This window comes from Cryptotermes secundus, unplaced genomic scaffold (assembly GCF_002891405.2).
Source record: "Cryptotermes secundus unplaced genomic scaffold, Csec_1.0 scaffold401, whole genome shotgun sequence".
Taxonomy (NCBI): Eukaryota; Metazoa; Arthropoda; class Insecta; order Blattodea; family Kalotermitidae; genus Cryptotermes; species Cryptotermes secundus.
Genome location: NW_019731223.1, coordinates 306,863 through 328,036, shown reverse-complemented (window position 1 = coordinate 328,036; position 21,174 = coordinate 306,863). Strand labels below are relative to the sequence as shown.

At 40.7% G+C, this 21,174-nt stretch overlaps 1 protein-coding gene across 15 annotated transcripts in view; it reads left to right on the top strand.

The window, feature by feature from the left end:
• LOC111866505 (protein madd-4) overlaps positions 1-21,174 on the top strand; it is a 669,679-nt gene that overhangs the window by 408,746 nt on the left and 239,759 nt on the right. For all 15 annotated transcript variants that reach the window (XR_004513226.1, XR_004513225.1, XR_004513224.1 and 12 more), the window contains exon 4: positions 3,468-3,569. Coding sequence is in view for 11 of the 15 variants with exons in the window: in XM_033752289.1 (XP_033608180.1) it covers positions 3,468-3,569 (102 nt within the window). In the remaining 4 variants the exon portion in view is untranslated. The remainder of the gene's footprint in view (positions 1-3,467; positions 3,570-21,174) is intronic.

Below are 21,174 nucleotides of genomic sequence, written 5' to 3'. Positions count from 1 at the left end.
ACCTTAATAAGAGAGCAACAGAAAAAATAACAGATGTTAGTGAAGCGAAGATTGTTGTTATGGAAAATCATTTTGTAAGAGAATAGCGTATTGAATTAAAAATTAATAGTATTTTTTTATCCATTCGAAGTCTTTTGTGACTTACAACTTCAGAGAACTTTTTCTTTTTTTGCAAAAGTGATATAAACACTTTTGTGGTCCAAATTTGAGTGCCAACTGATCCCAAAATATCGTGCTCCAATATGATATAGCTTTGTCAATCTATATGACGTTTTAACTACAAGCTCTATTCTGCATGAATACATTTTTTCTTACGTAGCTTGCTTGGCTTACAAATTACCCCCAATTTCTTTATTTAAAATGTTGTGCTCCTATCGAAGTTTCTTTTATATATATATATATATGGTCTACTCAGCCTTGAATTATGAAGTTTTCTTCATTGTACGCTGAAATATATTTTATGAAATGTCCATGCAGATATGATTAAGTGGGTCAATTGTCACAAGCTATAAATATTAATGCACGCATGCGTAGCGAGTAGTCGTCCAGAGTTTCAGTAGTTCATGAAGTAGTGTTTTCCATTCCCATTTTAATAACTAAAACAATCATATTTATTTGCTGATGCCACTGCAAGTATATGAGCAAATGGCAGTGAAACCGACTGATCATCGCTTTCAGATTACAAGTTCATTAAGGTATGCGTTTTTAATTAATGATAGTTACTATATATATTTGCAAATTCTGTACAAAGTTAGAACTAATTGGGTGGGATATACAGGAAACGTGAATTTTAACTTCAGCTATTACAGTATTGGAATACTGAATCCTAATGAAGGTGAAAGTAGTTACGAGTAATATTTTGCAGAGGCTTTCAGCCTACTGTTAAAGTCTTGAAGATCTTAATTTAGATGGGAGCAAACATATCGACACAAATAATATTTGTATATTCACTATATATGTATATATAAACATGTATTATTACGAGAGACCGCTTACTGAATGACTAGAACGGACAATTTTTGTGTAAAGACAAAGTATTTTTTTTTCCTCTGGCGCTACAGCCCAAATTTGGGCCTAGGCCTACCTCCATGAAGCTCTCCGTTTCACTTCGGTTTACTAGATCTTAAACATTCGGTAGGACTCCTTGGGCGGGTGATCAGCTCGTCGCAAGGCCTCTACCTGTACACAAACACAGAAAAACGCACATACACAAACACTAAACATCCATGCCCTGAGTAGGATTCGAACCCACGATCCCGGCTTCCGAAAGAGCGAAGACACTGCATGCCTTAAACCGCTCGGCTACCGTGACCGGCAAAGGCAAAGTATTACCTGTGCTAAATTAAACATCACGCCATGAAGACGTATGATGAGTGGAAGTTTGCCTCCACGCGTTGTTACTCTGTAATAGATGGGCGTGAATAGTTAGTTGGCTTCACGTTCAGGCTGCTTTCCTGCTGGGAAAAGAATCCTTGATGCCCTTTGGATATGAGGCTGAGTGATCTTAAAGAGCCGGTTTAAACCCAATGGAGAAGATAAGGATCGCTCCCTCTGCTGGGAATCGAACCCAGCTTCCTCAGTCTTCCAACCTGTGGCTTAGTGACTACACTGACTGAGCTATCCAAGTCCATCAGTAGTGTGTCAAGAAATGTATCGCACTAAGTTAAACAGTGTAGTAACTAAGTTCTGAACAAAAACTGATAGCCTAATTTCCTTTGGTATGACACTGACCGCATAGAACACGACGCCTCCAACAATTTTTCGTTGTAGTGGCATCTTGTTTACGAAGCCGTTTCCTAGCAACGATAGGAGGATACACACACCCACAGCCTGTCTTTTGTTACGGCACGGATCGCATGGAAATAGAGGCGTCCTACAGTTCTTTTATTGTTGCATATATTTATTGCCGTGGAAAAATATTTGCCAAGCCGTTGCCTAGCAACGATAGGTTGGAGGCTAATAGAGACACAGAGAGTGATGGGAGAGATTTATGAAGTACGCCGTTGAGATGGGTTCAGGTGCCATGAGATGCGTACCAAGTTTCATATTGATTGATTCGGGCATTCAAAAGTTTATGAGGGGGGGATACACGGGGAGACAGACACACAGAGTGCAAGGTGATCTCATAAGTCTATGTTTATTTTTAGCTTACTTTCCTTATTTTGAAAAAATAATGAACGTAAGCATATGAGATCATCTGGCTGTCTCTATGTCTGTGAATCCATCCATATTAACGTTTGAATGCCTGAACCTGTCTTTATGAAAGCTGGTACGCACATGAAGGCATCTGAGCCAATCTACGTGTAGACGGCGTACTTTTAAATCCATCACATCATTTTCTGTGTCTGTATTTGTATCCACCATTTCCTTGCTAGGTAATACCTCGGTAAACACGTTTCCGCAACAGTGAATACACTCAACAATAGAATAATTGTTGCACGCGTATGTCTGTGTGTCTGTTTTTGTATCTCTTTATCACTGCTAGGTAACGACTCGATGAAGACCTTCCCGCTGCAACGAAGAATTGTTGGACGCTTCGTTTTCTATACAGTCTATGTCCTGTCAAACAAAAGTAGACGATTACTTCTACCTTGTTTCAAATGACGAAATTAGTATAATAAAAATATACATTTCTGGATTATTGACATAGGAATTTCAGCTTCTATTCTCTATCAGAATGAGGCAACGAAGTAACTATTAACGGAATCATTTAAGGAGAATAAAAGGGGAAATCTCCGTTTCGTTAATTGAAAAGCAAATATCTAATTAAATAGCGCAATATGTAAAAATTGTGCGAGTATTTTATTCAGACTGTCGGTAAATTAAATTGGTATTGATACTAATAAACTGACATACAGTAATTAGTCTACGTTACTGGCGTTCATCAGCCGATATGTCCACCATCTGCTCATAGTTTCCAGTTTCTTGCCAATTGTCTTTTATTTTATCGTACCATTTGATACCCTAGTTATCGTTAAATAAACAATGAATATAAAAATAAGTGTAAAACCCTTGTGATCATATTTTTAAAACACTGACTACCTGCTGCTTGTCCGCCGCTGCTCCTTACACTGAGCCAGTGAACCTACTCTGTTTCTGTCTCTAAATTGTAATATTATCTTACCATATACGCCTAGATGCCGGTCACGGTAGCCGAGCGGTCTCAGACGTGCACTGTCTTTGCTCGCTCGGAAGCCGGGATCGTGGGTTCGAATCGCACTCAGGGCATGGATGTTTATGTGCGTTTTTCTGTGTTTATGTGCAGGTAGAGGCCTTGCGACGAGCTGATCACTCGCCCAAGGAGTCCTACCATATGTGTAAGATCCAGAAAAACCGAAGTGAACAGAGAAGTTCACTGGGGCTGTAGTGCCAAAAAAAAAAAATACGCCTAGATAGTCCGAGCTTTCTCTTGATTGAGTATGATGTGCTGCTGCATGATTGCTAATATTGGAATATTTGTTGTACAGGTTCTAGCGGAACGGGTGTCGGCCCAGAACACAACGCTAGTGCTGTCTCTAGAGGATGACCACAGGGAGTACCTTGATGAGCTGGAGCTCGAGCTGGAACAGGTACATACTCGTACAGTGTGCTTGACGATAGCTATTAGCTATAGACGTGGAATTTAGGCATGTGCTGATGTGTAGTCTCTGTAGAATTCGAAGAAATGGAACAACTGCAGGCACTTGTTAGCTGTAGAATTGGTGTATGTAGTCCTGTTTTGTGTTTTATTAGGATCATTGTTAGCTGTAGAAATGGGATATCTTGATAGATCACTATATTCAAGTTTTTGCTTTCCATAAAAATATTTTTACAAGCTTAGCTTGCCTGATTATGTTTTATATTGTTTAGCGATGCTTTACGGCTGCATAGGATTGTAGAGTTTATCGTGGGAGGATTATAGCGAATGCTTTATTGAGAAGGATCTTGAAGGAAACGATTGTAAGCTGTTAAAGACATTTCTCAGTATTCATCTTACAGGACTGAAAAAAAAACACATAAGCATCAGCAAGGACAACCGGATTTGGGCCGAAAATGAAATGTGCAGAATCTATTTCGTCCTTATTCGCCTTTAAAACTCCAGATATTATGTTGTTAATAATTATTTATATTATTCCTCTTATATCCTTTTCAAAGACGAGCTACTTTATACACGTTTTCCATGGCTGTTACATGGTACACAAAGTGAGACACAGACGAATATTCGAGATTTATATGAATTGCGTCGAACCTCCCGTTGTAGGATGAGTGGAATACGGTTAATTCTTATTCCTTTAACAGTTTGAAGCCCCAGATTCGGCTAAATAACATTTAGAAATTCAGTCCCTACCTCACAGTAAACGTTCTGTGTGTCAGTTATAAATACCGGGTTAAAATATCGGTTAATGCTGTTTAAGAAAATAATCGCTGTTTATTATAAGAATAATACGTAACACATAAATGTAATCTGTGAGTAAAATATAGAGCTTTTTAAACAATAAAACAGATGATACATATAGTAAACCATTGTGATTTAAAGGGCTAAGCATGGTCATTAATTTGCTAGCCTCGGGCGGAACAAAAATATCCACAAGTAGTCAGAATGATTCATTTGTGGGCAGTAATTTCCTTCTGAGCCATCCCTAACAAATGTGCCCATACAAGAGCCTTCGTCATCTCCCAGGGGCACTGTTTCTCACACCTTTTATATCGCTGATTGTTGAAACTGTTCATTTACAGAAGCGTGTGAATTAATTGTCAAGCTTCAAAGCGCTCTTAAGAATTGTTGTATTGGGCAGTCGCTCCCACACAGACAAAGTGAAGAAGCGGCAGTTTTCTTTACCGGCTACAGCTATTTTCAAAAACACCCACCACTAATTACTTGAGGAATTCTCTTGTGTGCTCATAGAAGTGTAACAGAGACTTGAAATACACATACAGCTCAAGGTCTTTGTTAAAGTGGGTCATTAAAATCAAAACAGTAATTTACAAGTTGCTACCGATGTCACAGAATGTTATGTACACTATTAATCTTTTATGTTGGCTCCGCCCGAGCAGGATGGCCAAGTAGTACAGGCAGGCAGTTCGAATCTGAGCTACATCTAATTCCTACTCGTAATTATCGGCACGCCGGTCACGGTAGCCCAGCGGTCTAAGGCATGTACTGTCTTCGCTCGCTTGGAAACCGGGATCGTGGGTTCGAATCCCACTCAGGGCATGGATGTTTAGTTTGTGTTTGTGTACANTAATTGGCCTTGCGGCTGTTGACTCGGCACATTAATAATAAAGAATTGAATTGAATTGAATTGAATTATTATTATTATTATTTAAACTGCAAGTGGGTTTCTACCCGGTGGCAGTGGTACTACAGTAAGACACAACACACAAATAACACACATCACACAAAATAACACAACATACTCAAAACAAAGCAAGCAAAACTACGCAAATAATAAAGACACACCACACACAATGAATACAACATATTATGTACCAGAAGGTGAAAGCTGCAATTTTCTCCAAAATGTCGGTAACAACCTACCAAATTACAGAGGAGTATTCTTTTAAAAGGTTATAGAAACAACCTTGTTTACATACAATTTTCCGTCAATAATGCAACTGTTTATTTCTTCATTCACATTTGCTTTCGCTATTAACCAAAATGTTTCGGCCCCAAATGGCCATCTTCAGGTGTCCCACTATACGAAACCTGCTACACTACACTGAATATTGTCCATTCCACACGTGCGTAACTGAATATTTCGTAATTAAAATGTTACAATTGAACTCAATTCTTGTGCTTTAAGTCTTACATGTTACAGTTCACTAAATTTAAAATCAATTAAAAATCGTTAACAGTTTTAATTATATAAAACTCTTAATTCCAACTCATAAGGGGCGTCGTCCACTTGTCTAAGCAATATACTCTACTTCTCTTGTTTATATCGCAGTTGCTTGCCTTTTCCATATGCAAGCCCGTTATAGTTTGTCTGCAGTTTCCCCCCATGCTTGTCCGCTGTTCCCACAAGCAGCGTATGGTGTTGTCTTCGCGTGTACAGACGTTGGGACACCTGAGGATGGCCTATTGGGGCCGAAACATGTTGTGTTAATTCCCCCCCCCCTGGCACTACAGCCCCAGTGGGTCTAGGCTTACCCCCATGAACTTCTCCGCTCACTTCGGTTTTTCTAGATCTTACACATTCGGTGGGACTCCTTGGGTGGGTGATCAGCTCGTCGCAAGGCCTCTACCTGTACACAAACACAGAAAAACGCACACACAAAGTAAACATCCATGCCCTGAGTGGGATTCGAACCCACGATCCCGGGTTTCCAAGCGAGCGAAGACAGTCATTGTGTTACTAGCGAAGTAAATATGAATAAAGAAATAAATAGTTCATTATTGACGGAAAATTATATGTAAACAAGGTTGAATATAGCAATGCAACAGGATGCTTATATAAAAGATTGGCTATATAAAGTTTATCCGAAATGTTTTTGCTATTTATGTTGATGATAACGGGTGTTTCAGCTCTTCCGGCAGGAATAGGATTGTCTTTAGGTGTGATGAAGGTATGAGAGGCTGCAGTATGATCGTACAAGAGGTCCCAAACCCTTAAACTGCTCTCGGACTCCGGGAAACGTCGCTGCGCTAGTGTCTCTCTGTGTGTAATTAATTAAAGCGGAACAGGAGAATTCTTGGAAGGATTAGTCGAGAATTAAATCAGTTTCGGTGCTATAATATGCCTGCTAACGCGTTTATCCAATTCTTAGCCATTATATTCTAAATTTAGTGCTGTTAGTAATTACGAATATTATTATAATCATGCATTTTTATGTGTAAATACTATATAACTGTTGTTGTATAGTGAAAATTACGAGCATAAATACGTTCCTAATTATAGAGTAACTAATTAGTTAAATTTCTGGTATCAGGCATGTAACCCAAACATTAATCCCACTGTATGCAGACGACAGCCATTTGGTCCCATTCTGACGAGGTTCAGTTCAGTTTACGTTGCGCCAGTCTGTTGGTCCCTAAGATCAATTTTAAAACTGTTCTCAGCTCTGAAGTGGTCGATCGCTATGCATGTATTGGTTTCTCGTCTGTTGCTGGCCTACACTTGGGTTTCTCTACACAGCTTCTGCATTCCGCACTTAAGTTTTCGTACGTCAGAAAATTTAAGGAGGGGGTTATTTGGGTATATTAAAAGGGTGAAAGAGACTACATCTCATAGAAACTCTTTAAGTTATGGTTGTCGAGAAGTAATGAATATTTCAGAACATAAATACCGAGTTATCAAATTATATTTTGATTGATTCATATTAAGGAGCACGCGGTAGCGTACTTGGTTGAAGCACTATGTTACAAGCCGGAAGGTCTCGGGTTCAAGTCCCGATGAGATCATTAGATTTTTTCAGTGGACCTAATCCTTCCATCCTGGGGTCGACTCAGCCTCTAACAGAAATGAGTACCAGGAATTAATTAAATAATTTTACTGGGGAGTAAAACGCGCCTGGCGCGTAAGGCTGAAAATTTTACCGCCAGCTTTGAGCCGATTGTCTAGATAATGTGGGACCCTCAACGACTCATAATCCTATGGGCCTTCACGGCCTGTTACAGGGAAAGCTTTACTTTTTTTGATTAATATTAAACCATGGGTTATATATCTCGAAATTCACATTGACAATAATTGAATTTTACTGACATAATAGTTGCCAATGATAAAGTTTTATTTTCATTAATCCTATACACACTCAGTAGGGTTCCTTGGATGGGGAACAGCTAGTCGCAAGGCCGCTACCTACACACAGAACAACACAAATACAGAATAAACTCACACAGATATCCATGCATTGAGTGGGATTCGAACCCATGATATCAGTGTTCGATGGGGCTAAGACAGTTCATGCCTTAGACCGCACGCTCACTGTGACCGGTTCCTTGCTGAACAGATTGATGTAGCCGTAACGCTCTATACCTCTGTTCCGGGGTGTTCGGTTCGTATCTGTGGCAAATCCCAGGATAATATCTCGATCAGGCTACGACCGTTTCCTTCCAAATACTTTCCAATTAGTTATTCACAAATCATCCATCCATTCGACACTATTTAATTTAAAATGCTGACGGAATTGTATAGTAAACCACAAAAAGTTACCATTTTGTTAGTTAGCTAGAGTTAAAACAGACGAAATCAAGCACTCTGCTGTTAGCTTTGAAGTTGGCTCTACTTCTCCCCTGATATGGCTTATAATTTTGAATTTAAGGCTTCGTGCCGTCAGGTCAGGTTGAGCTGTGTGTGGTTCAGGTAAAGTAAATTAATCGTCATTATACCCGTCTGGAAAGTTTGCAATTAAAACTATAAATTATCAGTTAGTTCTCTCTTAAATCTCAGCAAACACTGTACGTGTGTGTGTGTAATCAATCCTGTGCGATGCACCGCAACCCTTCGTAGTGCGCAGTAAGCGTACGTTACACAACGCGATCCATTTCAAAAAAACATAAGCGAACAGCAAACATCGTATTTTGTATCCCTCTGAACGTAAAACATAAATGAGTGCTCGCAAAGCATGCTACAAGTGTCCAGCATTATTCTGAATACGTGCATACATTCCATCCAAAAATGCAGCGAACATCTCAAGATATTACTATTATGTTTTGTGCTAGTTTACGGGTTTAAATGAATTACTTTTCACAAGACAGGCAACTTTGTTGCTCAGTGTACGATTATTATTATTATTTTAGTCTAATTGGTATTTACCCGGAGGCAGTAGATCTTACACTGATACAGACAAGGACAGACTATAACATAAAGGGAACAATACAAAACAAAGTACATACAGTAAGCAAGGTACAAATAGTGTAAATCCAAATAAAGTCATAAAAGGTCACGTGCTTATGTTCGTTTCACTGCATTCGAACAAGGTCACTTCACATTATTTAACTTTTTTTTCCATTCAAATTCTGCCTAAGGCTTCTTTTCTTGTAACAGCTTTCCTAACCCTCTTTCTAAAAGTGTTTAGTTTACAGGGGAAAGACGCTATTATGCCTGCAGGTAAACTGTTCAATATTTTATGGTTCTGTTTACAAAGGAATATTTTCCAACATCTGTTCTTCATTTCCTACTCGTAACTTTCGAACTATGATCTTCCCAACTCAGGTAGCATGGTTTAAGTAAGCTATCCCCTATCGTTTTCCAAGCCGGTCTCCTGGTGTATGTGACATATAGAGGAAAAAAGGCAAATTTGTCCTTGTGCTTAACTAACTAAGCATTGCGCCATGAAGGCGAATGGGGTAGTGGATGTATAGATCCACATTTTTTTACCTCGGAACTGGTTAGAGATGAGTGGTCAGCTTCACGCCCCTGCCGCTTCACCAAGTAAAATTAGAACAAAGAAATAAAAAACAGTGAGATGGGCATAGCATGTAGTACGAATGGGGAAAAGATAATTCCATATAGGATACTGGTGGGAAAACCAGAAGAAAAGGCAGCACTAGGAAGACCAAGACGTAGGTGGCCGGATAGCATTAAAATGGATCTTAGAGGAATAAGATGGGGTGGTATTGGCCGGATTGATCTGGCTCAGGATAGGGACCAGTGGGGAGATCTTGTGAACACTGTAATCAACCTTCAAGTTCCATAAGTTGTTGGGAAATTTTTTAGTAGCTACACAACTGGAAGATTCTCAAGAAAGACTCAACTCCATGAAGTTAGTTAGATGCTACCTCACAAAAGAAACTGCGTCCCCCTTGCAAAGAACGCCTGGTTAATATTGTTTAAGGAAGTAATCGTTTTTTATCCTGAGAATTGTTCGAAACACTGTGTCTGCAAAGTTCAGACTTCTGAATGTTGAGGCGGGTGGCATAACACTATGGTATGTGTCACATAGCTACTCGCACGTTAATAACTTTGTGCCTGTAACTGGCGCCCAGCTGTCAGAGGCTGAGAACTATATACACGTACGTATATACATTTCTGGGGGGCAGTAAACAGAATAGAACAGAACCGTAAGACAGCTTTGAATTCTCTGGCTATCAACTCTGTCAATGTCCAGCAGATTCCACGAAATATTCGTCGCTTTCATGCAGCATACATTTGCTAAACTTCCAGACTTCCTTTCCTACCTGCTGTAATATCGTAAGCTGTGTTTACTTCTGCTGAATCTGCTTCTCAGTCCCTTTGAGTGTTCTGTTATTTCGTTGATTAGAATAAGAATTAATTTGCAGTTTTTGTCATAAGTAGCAAATCAAGAAATACCTTTGCTCCAATTAAGTGAGAACTATTCTGGAACATGACTACCTGAGAAAATTCATTCATTACTAAATGACTCTACAGCCCTTTTCTTAAACCCTGGCCTTTTCTTCAGTTACGTAATCATTTTTACACAGGTAGATGGTAGAACTTGGACGAGTGATCATGCAGTCGGCAAGGCCGCTACCTACACACAGGACAACACAAATACAGAATAAATAGACACAAAAACATCCATGCCTATGAGCGGTATTCGAACCTACGGTCCCCGCGTTAGAGCCTTAGACCACGAGGTCACCTTGATCGACATCTGAGAATATACATTGTCACGTGTATGCAGTGTGACTGTAGACGAGGTTCGGATTGGTAATTGGATGTATTGAATTCTTACAGTTCCATGATTACAAGTAATTATAGATAATCGTTTCACTAATCCACAAACTTTGCCGGTCACGGTAGCCGAGCGGTCTAAGGTATGTACTGTCTTCGATCGCTTGGAAATCGGGATCGTGGGTTCGAATCCCACCCAGCGCATGGATGTTTAGTTTGTGTGTGTGCGTTTTTCTGTGTTTGTGTACAGGTAGAGGCCTTGCGACGAGCTGATCACCCGACCAAGGAGTCCTACCGAATGTGTAAGATCTAGAAAAACCGAAGTGAACGGAGTTCATGGAGGCAGGCCTAGGCCCACTGGGGCTGTAGTGCCAAGGAAAGAAAAACCCACAAACTTTACAGTTCACTAGAGCACATATTTAAGTCTTCTCAGCCTGCTGTGTCTTCACCAGTCTTCTTGCTACGGCTCCGACTGAGGACATTCCCCTTCATGTAGGTCCCTTAGCTGTCCCGGACCTCAGATATAGCTCACTCTCCTGACTTCTCGGCACGGATCGCGTAGGAAACGCCGTTCCATTATTGGTTTATAATTCTTTCCTTGGAAACATTCTTGTTTGCAAAACCTTTATTTAGCAGCGGCTGTGTTATAGCTGCTTCTTTCGCGGTCGTTGCCAAGCAATGGATCTGCATGCCACCATATATGCAGTTCTGTACCCTGTTGATAACTGAGTGAACGGAGGCGTCTGCGCTGGTTCAGCGTCATTCAGTCAGAGGTCATGTTCTTCCTGATGTCGGGGAAAATAAAAAGTTTGCGATCGGGTTAACGAAGCTGTACAGTTGTTCTGTAGGGTTACCATTTCAATCACAGAGGGCAATATAAGAGGCTCGAGTATGTTTGTAGGCGGATAGCCACAGAAGTTCATTTTCAAGCGAGAATTCTAGAGTATATTTGTTTGTGGGCGGGGTGCCATAGCAACGCTTCAAGCGTTGAGATGTAGCACAACTGCTTTGCCCGCAGCGTAACAACTACATATGTTCCCTGTTTAGACTATTTTTCCATTCTCTATTTAATCTACCTTATACGTTTTTTGTTATACAGAAACATGTGCAGGTTGAATTATAAAGAAAGTGTGTTCCACGATTACTGCTATCTGCAGTATCACCATTAGTACACTGAAAAATGCCAGAATACCACTGACTGGTTGCTGGCTAACTCGACGATAGGTCCAGGACTCGCTGACTGACTCAGTACAACTCTGCGGTAGCCACACTAGAACTGGCTGTGAATAGCCTTCGCTTCTCCCTATGTAGCCTCGATCGGACAATACGGGAAAACGGCCACGTAATAGGCACCCTTTTGCCTGGCGCTCTGTTGCTATGTAACGCTAGCGGAGGTCACCGCTGTTACTATCGTAACGTCGCCGCTGTTGATTCGCGTTGCCTAGCGACCGCGATATCCCTCGGTGACGTCACCGCGGAGGGGAGTGGCGGGGCGGGAACTCGCCTATTACCGTAAGAACGCGAGCGTTACGCCACCGCCACGCACCGCTGGGGAGGTAGGGGTCAACATGTCACAATATATTCCCTCTTTAGACTATTTTTCCATTCTGTATTTAATCTACCTTATACGCTTTTTCTTATACAGAAACATGTGCAGGTTGAATTATAAAGAAAGTGTGTTCCGAATTAAGAGTCAGCATAGCGTAGTCGGTATAGCGATTGGCTACGGGATGGACGATTGAGGGGTCGTAGTTTGAGTCCCGGTGGGGTCAAGAATTCCCTCTTTTCTACGTGGTCCAGACCGGCTATGGAGCCCAACAAGCCTCAAATGGGTACCGGGCGCTCTTTTCTCTGGGTAAAGTGGCCGAGGCGTGAAGCTGACCACTCATCTCCAACTAGTGCCGAGGTCAAGAAAATGTGGATCTATATACCAACTCCCCCATACACCTTCATGGCGTAGTACTTAATTAGTTAAGCACAGGGACACCTTCACCTTGCCTTACTATTATTAGTGAGAAAAGAAGACAGAAATGAAACTTCTGGGATTTTCCCGAGTAGCTGAGCGACCACTAGCTTCTCAAGAATAAGTGATCTCCATGCAGTAAGTAAGTCATTTTATTAAATAAGTTCATTAGGATGATCAAATCAAAAAGGATTATTCGGGCTGGGTATGTAGCAAGCATGAGAGCTCTGGCTGGTACAGAATGTTGTGCTAGAAAATCTCTAAAGAAAGTCCTAGGCTTAGATGGAAGTATAACGTTGGAAAGGTCAAAGTAACAGTGCAAGAGGTATAACTGCATCCGGCACGGGACGGGAGCCGGTAGCTGGCTCCTATAAGCCTTTCGGTTCCATGAAAGACGCAGAATTTCATGGCTGGTTGACGACTATTTCTTGATAAGGACTCTGATCGGGTTTTTTGTTTTTTTTTTTTTGCTTAATATTGGTATGACAATAAAATCGAGGAGTGTGAGATGGGCTCGGAATTTAGTATGCATGGCTAAGATGAGAAATATGTATAGAATTTTGATCTAAAAGGCTGAAGGGTTGATCATTTCTAAGAACAAGACACAGATGGAAGGTTATTACTGAGATAGATCTTTAAGAAATACGATGAGACGGTGTGTACGAGATTTGTTTGGCACAGGGTATGGACCATTGACAGGCTGTTGTGAATTCAGTAATGAACCTTTAAGTTAATAATGCAAGTTCACCCATCAACGCAATAAATTTTATTAATTTGGGTTACGCTACATGTTTCGACCCTTAGAGAGTCATCTTCAGATGTTTCTAGTTACACTTTATTACGTTACGGGATTGCAACGTGAAATCCCTATATTCCAATTTACATACACAAGCCCTAGTTAGTTAGTTAGTTATTTATTTTAGAGAGGGTGGGTTTCCCCATGCACCGCGACCAGTTTGATCTATTGTGCTTCCCTCTATGATATTCTACCAGTCTCTATATCCTACTGGTACTGGTGCTTANTTGTTCTCTAAATTTTTCCGCCCTTAAAAATTCGACGACCTCCGCCGGGTATTTGAACACGCGTACTACGAGTCATGAGGTGGGAACGTTACCTCTAGACTACGGAGGCCGCTACACAGATCCTAAAGTGACTACACTCATATTTATTTACATACTACTCATATTTAGAGATATTCACTAATATGAGACTAAATATTAAACTTAACAATTAAGCTACATTAATTTTAATTTTAGAATTAATTTAAAATTAATTATTTATGTGTATGTGTGTAAGGGATGGGCCATAAAATCCGGCCCTTGCTCTGCGACCTTCAACGATCTATTGAATTTAAAATTTAGTTTAAATCTAATTTAAAATTGTGAGCTATAATCGACTTTGTGTCTTGAGCTACAGTAGACGTTGCTTAGCCTTCTTAAATCCTTCCATTATTTGTTTTGCCACCTCAGCGTTCTGTTAGTAAAATTTTTTTTTATTGCTAGTCCCTTGTACTGCGGCCACTTCTGGCCTACTCTACCGGCCCCAGATGATAGGTAAGGGTTATTGTGGAGCAATTGGTGGAATGATGATTGGCAGGGGAAACCGAAGTACTCGGAGAAAACATGCCCAGCGCCACTTTGTCCATCACAAATCCCACTTGACCAGACCCCGGGATCGAACCCGGGCCGCTGCGGTGGGAAGCCACCGACTACCCGCTTGAGCTATGGCGCGGCTCTGTTATTAACATGCTAAACTTTCTTGAAGGCTAATGATCTATTTCTACGTATATATTCTTCTTCCGTAATGACTCGTTCGATGGCTAATGTTGTGTTTTTATGTTGTCTAGTTGAGTTCACATAAGAAATTAAATTTGTTTTCTAGGTGAACAACTATCAGCTTTACAATGACGACTCTTCTCCATAGAGTTACTTAGTTGACTAATATCATACGTGTATGTTAATTATGGACCTATTTTCCGTGTTTAAGCCCTATACGTATTACATTGTATCCGTGCTCACGCAGCATTCCGATGGAAGTGATGACTGTTAAGACAGATCTACCGAAGGAGTAATAAAGTTTCGCTCTGCAGACTGCACAATCCAATTCCCGCTCAGCGATGTGAAAATTATTAAAAAATTATTACCTTCGAAACAGTGATTCGTAATCAACGGTGCAATATCCAGATGGAATCGTGTGATCATTAGCAGTATACCATTTGAACCTCAATATTTACTTGTTTTCGTAGTGACTGAAATATAAAATCAACTAGCTCACCCCATGGAACAGAGTTCTTGGGAAGAAAATATTTGTTCATGAGATGAAGAAATTTTCCAACTTTTACTGATCCCCGAAGTTGATTGCAGTTTTCAAAATAATCCACTCCTGCCCCTTATCCTGAACAGATTAGTCCAGTCCGCATTCAACCTTCTTTAATATCCATTTTAATATAATCCTTTCATCTACGACTGTGTCTTCCAAGTGAACGATCCATCAGTTCCTTCTACTAGAACTCTGTCGGTCTGCGCATTTCTCGCCAAGTTTCATACCCATACACAACAATATACAAAATTATAGTGTTTTGTATGGTAAACCTTACGCTTTAGAAAGTAGCAAGCATAGCCCCTGTTGAATCTGCTGTTTATTTCGTCATAAATGGGCATGCAGTTTGTCAGTGTCATTTGAAAATATTTGTAATTTTGCCCAATTCAAATGATCGATTTATTATTTTTGTGTTATGATTTTGCCCTGCATTGTAGTGACGAGACATCAACATATACTTAGTTTTCTCTGTGTTTATTTTGTGCAAACCTCCTAACTAGGTTTTAATAGAGATTGCGTATTTTTATTTGTAGTATTTACGTTTCCGCCCGCTAAATTAATATCTGTCTTTGCTCTCTCAAACACTGGGATCATGGCTTCGAATCCCACTCGAGGCATAGATATATGTGTGCGTTTATTCTGTGTTTGTGTTGTTCTGTATATAGGTATGGCCTTTCGACGGTCTGATCCCCAATCCAAGGAGTCCCATCGACTGTGTATAGGATTAAGAAACTGATAAAGCGGCCAGGGCCCAACAAAGGCCTGTAGCACCATTGATGGATGAATGAATGATTAAATGAATAGACTCCTTCCACTGCTGAGGCAGTTGTGAGTGATTCATCTGCTGTGTGTATCATTTCTGGTAGGATTTCATAAGAGCATGCCAGCTTAGGCCTCTTAAGCTATTCAGTAACTTTTATCCCTCGATTAAAGTTAATTTCAGGTATTAATGACTTAGCTGTATAATGTGGCATATAGACTCGTTAGTTAATGGTAACTCTTTAAACAACGACAGTTTCTTGGCAACGGCTTGATAGACATGCTCCCGTTGCAAGGCAGCAAGGCAGCAGATTTTTAATAACGCGAGAGTAGAACGCAACAATAGAAGAACTGTGTTTTTTATTTGGTCGGTTCCAATATGTTGTAAGCACGTTAGTTGATAGTTCCGTTCTGTGTGGGAGGCTGTGAAGATAAAGTTAGTTGAATGAATACTCAGTTGAAAGTCCAGCTGTGAAGAGAAGACTTTGTGTGTGATATTTAGAGTGTGTAATTTAATGAGAGGCCGGTCACGGTAGCCGAGCGGTCTAAGTCATGTACAGTCTTCGATCGCTTGGAAACCGGGATCGTGGGTTCGAATCCCACCCAGCGCATGGATGTTTAGTTTGTGTGTGTGCGTTTTTCTGTGTTTGTGTACAGGTAGAGGCCTTGCGACGAGCTGATCACCCGCCCAAGGAGTCCTACCGAATGTATAAGATCTAGAAAAACCGAAATGAACGGAGAAGTTCATGGAGGTAGGCCTAGGCCCACTGGGGCTGTAGTGCCAAGGAAAAACAAATTAATGAGATTATTGTAGTTCCTGTGTTAAAATCCGTTGCCTGGAAACAGGTACTATAGACTCTAATGGACTGAGGACATTAGTGTGTGTAAGAGTGAAATGCAAAAGCCAGAAGGTCGCGGGTTCAAGTCCCGATGAAGTCATTAGATTTTTTCAATTGACCTAATCCTTTCATCCGCACTATGATCCTGGAGTCGACTCAGCCTCTAACAGAAATCAATACCAAGAATATTCTTGGAATTATCTTGGTGGTAAAGTGCGGCCGGCGCGTAGGGCTGACAACCATGCCGCCATCCATGGTCCGAGTGTCTAGAAAATGTCGGAACCTCAACGTCTCACAACCCTACGGGCCTCCACGGCCTCTTACGGGGATATCTTTACTTACTTTTACTTTAACAGTAAAATGTAAAGTGTGGTACATTCTGTAAATGGTCAGTAAATCCATTTATCAATTTAAACCCCGTCCATAGTCACGCATAATACGTGTAATATATTTCGATCTGCCTATCTTAATTTAGCCCATCTGTATTTAAGAAGTTACAAAACATTTCTTCCGCCTCTTCAAAATAATATTTTACAAGATCACTATTATCATCCTTTATCAGATCTGTTGTAGACCCTTCTTAAATTCATTTATGCCTCTATACAGGTCTCTTAGTGTCTACATTCATACTGTGATTTTCGAGATCATTAATTATGCAGGGTGTTAAAAGGATTGCAGAATTTAAGGCAATTTAGTACCACTGAAATGAGCAAAAACGTCCCAGTCAACATATGTCCAGAAGTCAGTACCTGCTGAAATATGGGCGAGACAATATCTGGATGGACAACTTAGGTCATAACCGTCTTAGGATCCGTTGTCTTGCTTAGCAGGCTAGTACGTGCACTGTACTATCGTTTCTTGATGAATGATTTACCAGAACTCTTGGGATATATGCCTCTTCATTAATGAGAACACATGTGGTACATGTATGATGGGGCACACCTCAGTTTCTCCACATTGTCAGAGAGCACCTTAACCAAACTTTCGGTGAACAGTTTATAGGAAGAGGAAGCCCAGCCAACTGGCCTTTATTTCTCTGGGTTTTTGGCTGCTGGGGCACATAAGGAGTTTGGTATATTCAGCGCTGATTAATGATTTAGAAGTATTACAGCAACGAGTAGAGAATGTCTGTCAGGAGATTCGAGTGAAACCAGGAATATTCGACAGATCGCCCAACTGTGTGCGTTAAAGGGCTGCAAGTTGTGATGAAATGCAGGGGAATCACACAGACCATCTGCTGTAGATATCACATGATACGTATCTCAGCAGACATTGCCTTCTGAAATTACGTTTACCGAAAGTTCTTTGCTCATTTAATTGAGAACTGTTTTTTTCAATGGCTCTTCCAGCCCTTTCAGAGTCCAGACCTCTTATTCACTTCCGTAATATTTTTTTACAGACGGTCGGACTACTTGGACGAGTGATCAGCCCGTCGCAAGGCCGCTACCTAAACACAGGATAACACAAACACAGAATAAACGCATACACACGCCAAACATCCATTCCTTCATTGAGATTCGAGCCCACGATTCCAGTGTCCGAGAGAGCGAAGACAGTTCATGCCTTAGACCGCGCGGGTACCTTGACCGGCTAATTGAGCACTGTACCCCTTTAAACATGTAACACTTTAACACTCTGTATATTTCAAACGTTCTCTTTGTCCCTAATTGATGACTTTCTTTCTCATTTCCACAAAATAATATATAATCCTCTTCTGGATGAGGAACATCTTGTCCCTTTCGATCGTCTTCTGCGAATTCAGTGAGCCTAGCTTACAGAGCCTCCTGACATTTCAATTTCAATTTTCTGCCAATTTTCCATAGCTAAGGATGTTCTAAAGAATCCGCCCACTCCCGAGGTCCTGTGACATGCTGGCTTTTTACGGTATGGAATTGTTACGCTAAACACCCCCTCCCCCCAGATGGAGTACCACCCGTTGTCGATTGTCCGCAGCTACTCATTCAGTATACAGGTGGTCCATATCTGGGGGCTATTCCCTTCATCTGGAGCTCGAGGGCCCACCATATCGTAGTGACAAGCGACTTAACACGGGACATGTGAGGTTATCTACTGGAATTTCGCAAGCAAATAAGAGTAACACAGTATCGCTCACGATTTTCGTGGAATTAAATCTTTGAAAACCATTGATAGACAAGCATGTTTTATCTTGTGTTACTTAAAACACTTTCTATGTTACAGTTATATTCAGTTCAATTAATTAACTGTCAATCTGTCAATACATGTTACCTACAGTACACGTTTCGACATTCGATGCAGATGCGCATAGGATGAATTTCATATGAACTACTCGTAATTGACATAGGTCAAAAATAAAAGCTCATATCCTTTGGTAATTACACCGTCAATTATGTAATTTGAATAACATTTCCGAGGTACGTAATGTATGCAAGGTTAGGGCTCACCTGCCGGAGCGGGATTCCTAAGGCCTGATTTCCTATTATATACATTTCTGTTGCCACAAATATGTTACTGTTGTTATTTTCCGCTTCCTGTTACCCGTGTACATCACACGTCACAAGTTCACTCCCCCTCAGTGTCTCTGTTACTGAAAGTATGGAATTTAAATGTACGGCGCTGGTTTCGAATCCAGTTGCATACTCTTCTTAGCAAGTTACTTGGAACTGGGTCAACGGGGTCAGTGGTTGAAGCGTGGGCACCCAGACCCAGTCATGATGATCTCATAAATCTATTTTCCATCCTTTATAAAGGACAACAGGGAAAAGACGACATTATGGGGGGAAAAAAAAGAAAACAAAGAAAGTAATTCTACCCGCATACTTTACGGAAGAATTTTCGATGTCCATAATTCTGGAAAAAAAAAAAGCACTCATTTCTGGATATAGTGTCTGTGCAAGGTTTTGACATAGGCTACAATCAGGGCTTCTTGACATTTTATTATATTTTATATTACACTTACAACAGCCGCAAAATAGGTGGATAAAAATGAAATTTAACAACCGGCATGAGTAAATAAGACGTCCATGAGGGAAACACGGGAAACAAATACAGTGCAGTGGTCTCACTCGAGGATAGAATTCACCTGATTATGGCCCAATGAGGCCGAAACATGCTGTGAAGACAAATTACGTAAAACCAAGACAACTTCAGCAGTGTGGACATTCACTTTTAATGTGTAAATTTATATGGTTACATAAAAGCCTACTGACATGTTATTGATTTTAACTGTCATAGTATTAAAATGCATTTTTAGTGAACATCTTCCTAATGTCTTTTTAAAGTTGTATTATTGACGGATACTTTGGTAAAATAGGATATTGACATTTTGTGTTTATTCATGACTGGATACGATATATTTGTAAATAGGAGGTCAAATTTAAGACAGTGTTTTACGTCAAGGTTCTAATACCGGAATTAACCTTCTTTGAATTTTGCCAATTTTCCATAACTAATTGTCGTAATTAATTCAGCAGTGTTGACACTTTACGTGCATGAACAGCGATACTAAGTTTTACCTTTTATTTCCACAAAAATATATGAGAAATTTTATTCTGTGTTTGAGAGTTGATATTCACCCAGAGGAGAGCGTCAGGGTCTTCCGGAATGTGATATCGTATGGTTTCGTTGATGAATACTAACATTTCGAAGGGACTTGCTCACGGAGGAAGCCCTCCTCTTCCCCGAGGATGGAGGCGACAAGATCCTCTGAAACAGTGGACCTGTCTGCCGAACTACTCAGCAGCACTTGCCAGAAGACCGTAATTTTGTACCGTCTGTTTTTCAGTTTCCTGAACCTTGCGTAGATCAGGCGATTAGGCACCGGCTTCTAATTGATGAGTCCAGGATTCAATTCCAGGACTGTCCACATAGGGTTTCGGCCATGTGCTTCAACTTTGATCTGCAAATCATCATTTTACCAATGATCTGCACATGCCTATCGCTGTGCTTGCAGTGAGCGGTACCAACTATCGCCCCAGCTCGTCACATTTTTTCTTAATCGAGCTCTTGACTCAGCTGAGCGTAAATATGTTAACCTCTTGAAGTGACATATCGAACTGTTACCCGTCGCTGTTCAATGGGCAACTGTCTTATTTATTTTAACCATTAAGCACAGTGGTAACCGTATGAACCACCTGTTCTAACATTCGAAACTATGCGTTTACTCTGCAGAGAATACTTTTGTGACTCATCAGGTTAAACCATTTATTTCCCCAAACATCATTAACTGAAACTTGGTCTCCGACATTAAGGGAGGAACATTGACTGAGGGTGTTTGAGTACAGAGTGTTGAGAATATTTGAACCGAAGCGAGATGAAGTGACAGGAGGTTGGAGAAAACTGCATAATGAGGGGCTTCATAACTTTTACTCTTCACCAGGTATAATTATAATGAAGTCAAGGAGGTTGAGATGGGCAGGGAATGTAGCACGAATGTGGAGAAGGGGAATGCATATAGGATATTGATGGGAAAGCCTCAAGGAAGGAGACCACTGGGAAGACCAAGACATAGGTGGCTGGACAGTATTAAAATGGATCTTAGAGAGATAGGATGAGATGGTATGGTTTGGGTTGAACTGGCTCAGGATAAGGACCAGTGGAGGGCTCTTGTGGACACTGTAATAAACCTTCGGTTTCTATAAAATGCTGGGAAGTTCTTGAGTAGCTGCAGAATTGGCAGGTTCTCAAGAAGGGCTGAGCTCCATGAGTGAGTGAGTGAGTGAGTGAGTGAGTGAAACGTCATTAACTGATTAGACATTA